Source organism: Balearica regulorum, chromosome 1 (genome assembly GCF_011004875.1).
Source record: "Balearica regulorum gibbericeps isolate bBalReg1 chromosome 1, bBalReg1.pri, whole genome shotgun sequence".
In the NCBI taxonomy this organism is placed as follows: Eukaryota; Metazoa; Chordata; class Aves; order Gruiformes; family Gruidae; genus Balearica; species Balearica regulorum.
In genome coordinates, this window is record NC_046184.1 from 967770 (window position 1) to 974068 (window position 6299).

The following is a 6299-nucleotide window of genomic DNA, read 5'->3' on the forward strand; positions in this document are numbered from 1 at the left end:
TAATTAATGTACCCCAGGGTAATTTAATGGTATTACAAATAGAAGTGGGGGGGGAAGCTTGAACGGGAGGAAGGGATGCTAACTGGAGGATGCAGCAGCGAAGCGGGACAGTGACACTGCCCACCCTTCTGCAGCGTCCCAGGGGATGGGGCAGCGACACGGCACTGCGGAAGATGACAAATGCTCCAGCGTGAGGGGAGGGTTCCCCGGTGCTTGGGCCCCGCTGCCTGACCCCGACCACAGCCCCAGCTCCATGGTTGTGGTCCTGGTCCCCACAAGCCACCTGAGGCCATTGAGGAAGAGGCCGGTGGCCGGGCAAAGCCCGACATGAAGCTTTCCTGCCTTGGGGGTGGCAAACTGCCCCTGGGACGGAGGCAGGGGGCACCACCCCACTGCGGGGGGACATGGTTTGGGGGCTGCCGGGGACTGTCCCGGCCATGCTGTGCTAGGCTGAAAACACCGGCTGGGATCAGGGGGTGTCTGGGGCGGAGGGGGGCTGCAGGGGCTGCGGGGTGGCGTGGGGGGTGTCACGAGAGATGGGGCTGGCCCAGGGGAAGCAGCGGGCTGGACGACGGGCGCATGGGGCGGCTGTGGGGACCCTGCAGTGCCGGCAGCAGGACGCTGGCTGTCCGGCAGCTCCCGGGTGAGCTGCAAGGCACGGTCCCACGCAGAGCCTTGCAGGACGAGCTACGGCTCTGCAGGCTGGCAGGGCTGTGCCGCAGCCGGTAGCGCTGGGATAAACCCCTCCCGCAGCTGGGAAGGGGCACACTCATCCCCCACGTGCCCGCAAGGCTTTGAGCCCCGATAACCCAAACCGGGGGGGCACAGCGGGGTGCTTTCCCCTGAGCACGCACCCCCTCTGCCCCACCGGACCCCACGGGGCTGAGCTCCCAGGATGGAGACGGGGAGTTCTGGTTTGGAGGGGGCAGGCTGCGAGCTGACGGTGGCCCGGCTGTCACCGATGTGCACCCGTGCACGGGCATCCTTGACTCGTGGCGCCAGAGGGTGTCTCGGAGCCCCCCGCCTTGCCAGGGACCCTCAGAGCCAGGGGCACCCCAGTGCGTGGAGGCGAGCGAGGGGCTCTGGTGAGCTGGTGTGGAGCGGCGGTGCCGGGGGGCTCAGCGGGGGTCCGGGCAGCAGGCTGGCAGCGGGGTGCAGGTGAGCCTGGGGGGGCAGCAGGGCAAAGGGGGGGCTCTCCAGAGGTTGCCAGGGAGCCCGAGGGGGGCTGCTGCCAGGGGCCAGGCCTGCGGGATGGAAACGGGGCTCAGGCAGCGCATGGAGCATCGCCCTCGCCCCCAGCCCCGCTCTGCTGTGGGGCAGGAGACACCCACCCCACAGCCCGGCTTCCCTCACCCTCCAGCATCCCATGGGGTCCCCCCTCTACTGCCGGCTCCCACCCTGGCTGTGCCCGGGGGTCCCAGCCCCCCTCCCGGCCGTTTTACCGCAGCAAGCGTCGTCCCAGGCACAGGGACCAGAGGTGCAGAGGTGCAGCGGGGCCGGGGTGCCAGGATAGGCGGTGAGGCCGTGGCCGTGGCCGTGGCCGTGGCCGTGGCCGTGGAGGGGCTGTGGCGAGGCGGCAGGGGTGGCTGGGGGATGCTGCGCGGGGAGCAGAGAGCAGGATGTCACGGGGCATCCGTGGGGATGCTTTTGGGAGCAGGCCACCCCAGAGGGGACCTGCAAAGTGTCACCCTCCGGGGTGGCTCTGGAAACGGCTGCTGGAGAGACCGGAGCAGCCGGGCAACGGGAGCGCGGGCTCCAGAGGGTGTCTGGAGCCTGTTGGGGTGCCGGCGAGGGCTCCCCATCACCCCGGCTGGAGGCTGCGGTGCGGGAAGGGACCCCTGGCCACCCTACCTGTGCGGAGCCGATGGCTGTCGCGGAGCAGGGGTGGAAAGCAGCCACGGCCGCCCCGTGGGGCAGCATCCAGTTGCACCAGGAGCCTGTGTGGGGAGAGGCGGGGAGGGCAGCGTGCTGGCTCAGGGACCACGTGGCCACCGGCTCTGATTTTGGGGTGGGGAGGGCTGCCTTCTACCCAAGCCGGGGGGAGCACAGAGCAGCCGCGTCCTCTCCCCAGCTCCCAGAAGGGCTCTGGAGCTGGGAGGCAAATCCCTGCATCCTGGTGCTCAGCACCCCTCCCAGGGTGGCCCCTGGACCCCAGCCCTCTCCTTGGGCATCAGGTGCCACGTCCCGTCCCCTCCACCCCTGGGCTGTCACCTGCACCGCCAGCCTCCAGCTTCTGCTTGGCCTCGCGTCTCCATTTCGCCCGTCGGTTTGAGAACCAGACCTGGGGAGGAAGGAAGGGGCTGAGCCTGCTGGCCCTCACCCTGCGGCACCCGCGCCCTGGGCAGCGCTCCGGCTCCTCGGCACCGCTCCTCCCGCTGGGACACATGGGTGTGGGCACGGGAAAGGGGGTCGATCCTGCACCTTCTCCACCTTGTTGGGCTGCAGGCACATGCCAGGCTCCGGGGTGCTTTCTCCAGCACAGGGCATGGGAGGCACGCGTGTGCGTGTGTGTGCACTGCCACGGCGTGGGGTGACGGCGTGCACGGGCAGCCCTGCCCCAGCAGAGTGGGGACTCGCTGCCGTCGCTGCCTGGGGCTCCGAGATGGCCGGCGATGGTCTGGGGCTGGGAGGGGACGGGGCTGCCGCAAACCTGCGAAGGTTTGCCAGCGGCATGGGGATGTCTGCCTGGAGCTACCGAGTGTGCCCTGGGTGCGTGTTTGAGGGGTGCGTGCCGTGGAGCGTGCTGTGGTGCATGCCACGGAGCGTGCCATGGTGCGTGCCATGGAGCGCGGGGTGAAGCGTGCCACGCAACGTGCCCTGGAGCATGCCGTGGCTCTGCGGCGCTGTGCCGTCCTCCCCTGCACCCCCCATGCCGGGGTCCAGCAGCGTCCTCCCACCCTCCGGGCCCCGCGCTGGCCCCGCAGCGGGGCAGAGCCTGGGGAGGGGGGCTGGAGCGGTGGCTGCAGTGGGACGGGGTGCGCGGGCGCTCGTGGCTGTGCAGCGCAGGCGTGTGGCCCTGGCACGGGGGGGCTGCTGCCAGGAGCAGCCTGAGGGTCCCGCTCCCCCGGCCCCGGCCTTGCCCCGGCAACCAGGAGGGAGCACGAGAGCCCGGCACGTCCCGACGGAGCCAGCCCTGCCCCGCTCCTGCCCGTGCCCAGCCATCAGGGGGTAGAGACCCCCGAGCTGGGGACAAAACCTGCTCTCGGGGGACACTCCCACACCGTCTGCCCCACGCACACTGCCCGTTCCCACCACTGCCACCACCAGCACCAGTGACACGGTTGGTTTGGAGGTGTCCCCGCGTGCCCGGAGGGACCCTTGTTCCCCACCGTGCTGGCAGGCTGGGCAGCCCCGAGCCCAGCACCCGGCAGGGATGCTTTGGTCAGCAGGATCAGGCCGGCGCGGCAGGTCTCCTCTTACCCTGATGGTTGTGTCAGGGAGCTGGGTGGCTGCGGCCAGTCTCTCCCGGGTGACGGTGTCCGGGTACTGTCCCCTCTGAAACTCTGCAAGAGGCGTTGGGGTGAGATCAGCCTGTCCGGTGCAGCCCCCCTTGCCCCCGGCGCCTTGGCGGGCGATGCTGCGGTGTGCTGCTGCAGCCGGTCCATCACCGGAGCCCGGTGCCCACAACTCGGAGCGGTTCGGGGCACCGCAGCGATGGCCGTGCCATTCAAAGGGGCGGGAGCCCATCCAGAAAGCGGCAATGCCCTTCGCTGGGAACGGCCCCGCTCCCTCCCGGCACCCTGCGGCAGCTCAGGGTGGGCACGCCGAGCACCCCGGTGAGAGCCGCACCTTTCTCCAGGGCCTCCGACTGCTTGCTGGAGAAGATTGTCCTGTTCCTGTGCTGGGTGCTCAGCGGGAGTCCTCGGTCGGATGCGGAGCTCTGTGGAGGGTGCTGGGTCCCCGGGGAGACAGCGGCACCAGCTTCGGCGGGCGAGCGGCAGCCGGGGGGATGCGGGGCGGAGGGGGTGGCGGGAGGGGAAACTGCGGGGACAGAAAGGCGGAAGGTGGGGGGGATCCGGCCCTGGGGGCTCCCCGGGGGGGGCTGGGAAGCGTCAGGGAGGGTCGACAAGCCCCTTTGCTTTGGGGCACCGGGTCGGCGCAGGAGCGTGCGGAGGAGCCGTGTGCGCGCACACGCACGTGTGTCCATACGTGCGTGTGCGCGTGCACCCATGGACGCGTGTGTAGCCGGAAGGCCAGTGGCGGCAGGAGCTCTCTGCCTGCTCGGAGCCGGCGTGTCCCTCGGGGTGCACCCACCCACAGCCCCCGCTCCCCAGCGAGGCTCACCCTGTGGCAGCGGGTCCCTCGCAAAACCCCGCTCAGCCGCCAGCCGCAGGTCGCTGGGCAGGTTCCTCAGCACCCGGTTGATGGAGGAGACCTGGGCGGGGAGAGACGGGGCTGCGCCACGGGCAGGGGGTGCAGGGCCCTGCAAGGGTGGGAGCGGGGCGGCTGGGCAAAGCCCCCGCCTGCGTTGGGCATCCCTCCGCTCGCTGCAGGAGCCGGAGACGCGCTCAGGGAGCGCCGCGGCGGGCAGCGGTCGAGGCCGGTGCCCCAAAGCCCGTCTCCGAGGTGCCCTCCTGCAGCGGCGCCTGAGCACGTGCCAGGGATTCTCCGTGCCGGGGCCGTGCCCATCTGCTCCGCTCTTTGTTGATACAGGCAACCCTTGAATTTCGGTGGACCGACAATATTTGATGGGACGCAATCTGCACCTCGGGGCTGGAGACCGTGAGATTTATAGGGGTGGGTCCGTCATTAGGAAGTGCGGCTCTCCGCGCTGACGCTGCAGATTGCATTTTATTGTCTCTGCCGACCGGCAGCACTTGTAACAGACGCATCACGGCGTCCCCACGCCCGAGGCGACGGCCAGGCTTGCTGCGGCCGGCCGGCGGGGCTCTGCTTTAGCTGGGAGGGAGCAACTTGCCTTCCCCTCCCCGCCTGCTGCTCCCTCCGCCGTCTCACCCAGCACCCAGTCCTTCCCAGCGCATCCCTCCCATTGCCCCCTCCCACCCCAGCGAGGGACCCCAGCCCGCAGCACCCAGCCGTGGGGTTGGGTCCCCGCGCAGAGCCCGGCCCCGGTGTCCCCGCAGCCCCCCGCGGCTCCCCCCGGCAGGGACTCACGCTGGGGGTCCTGTTGCTGGCGCAGACGCCCTCGGCGTGCAGCTGCCGGCGGATCTCCCAGGCGAAGAGGGACGGCTGCTCCAGCTTCAGCTGCGCGATCCGGGCCACCACCTCAGGGGTGGCCATGCGGGGCTTGCTGCCCCCGATGGCCTTGGGCTCCACGGCCCCCGTCCGGTAGTAGCGGCCCAGGATCTTGCTGACGCAGCCGTTGGACACCTGCGGACGGGGCGGCTGGGGCAGAGGCTCAGCGGGAAAAGGATTTGGAGGGGGATCCCCGACCCAGGCGCACCTTGAGGCTGCGGGAGATGTCCGAGGTCCGGACGCCGCATGCCGCCAGCTCGATGATCCTCTTCCTCTTGCAGGCGGGGAGGGGGCAGCCGTTCACGAAGAGACCCCCCAGCTGGTTCACGCTGCTGGGTGCTGGGGAGAGGCCGAGCAGCCGGTGACGGCGGACAGGGCTTGCTGCGAGGGGGGACGCTGCCTGCCCGTCCGTCCCCGGCTCCCCGGGAGAGCTCCAGGTCCTGAGGCTTTGCAGGGTGCGGGACCGGTGGTGCTGAGGACCCCTCTGCATTGAGTGGGGGTTTGGAGGGGGCCGGGCGGGGGGGCTTGGAGCCTCTTGGTTGCCTTGGACCAACGCGGCACTCGTTTGCTGGGGTGTGGGTGCAGGCAGCATGCGGCAGGACCAGGCAGGGAACGGGGGGGGGGGGGGGCAGCCCAGGCGATGCCAGCAGAAAAAATACCCCATGGAGGAGGACGGGGAGAAGGAGGGGAAGGCAGCTGCAGAGGGGGGTGACAGGCTGGGGTGGGCAGGGAAGCACTGGAAGCGTCATCGGGGGGCTCTGCAGGGCCACAGGTCTATCAGCTACCAGCACCCAATGCAGGCTTTGGGTGGGGAGAGCAGCCTCATCTGTGAGGGAGCGGGGGCCGACGCGGCACGTCCCCGATTCCCCCAGGACCACGGACGCGAGGAGCACGGTCCCTGAGCCGCCCGGGCGCAGCAGCATCGCTCACCTCGGTGTTGCATGGTGAGGCTTCTCGGGGCTTTCAGTGCCTGGGAATTGCCAAGAGGAGACAGCCAGCCGCTGTCGTGAGGCCGGATAAATCAGTGCGGGTGTCCAGGGCTCAGCCACGTCCTCTGCCCACCCTCCTGCAGGGGAGCAAGGGCAGAAATACCGGAGCGGAGG

The 6299-nt window shown here is 70.1% G+C and overlaps 1 protein-coding gene across 1 annotated transcript; it reads right to left on the reverse strand.

Annotated features, from left to right (window-relative positions):
- Positions 1–1038: 1038 nt before the first annotated feature.
- Positions 1039–5686, reverse strand: PAX4 (paired box 4). Its single transcript, XM_075742822.1, has 9 exons — positions 5405–5686; positions 5116–5331; positions 4312–4375; positions 3790–3921; positions 3421–3503; positions 2212–2281; positions 1852–1937; positions 1443–1596; positions 1039–1244 (listed from the first exon to the last, which is right to left on the reverse strand). The coding sequence occupies exons 1-9, from the start codon at positions 5684–5686 to the stop codon at positions 1039–1041; spliced, it is 1293 nt and encodes a 430-aa protein (XP_075598937.1).
- Positions 5687–6299: the final 613 nt, after the last annotated feature.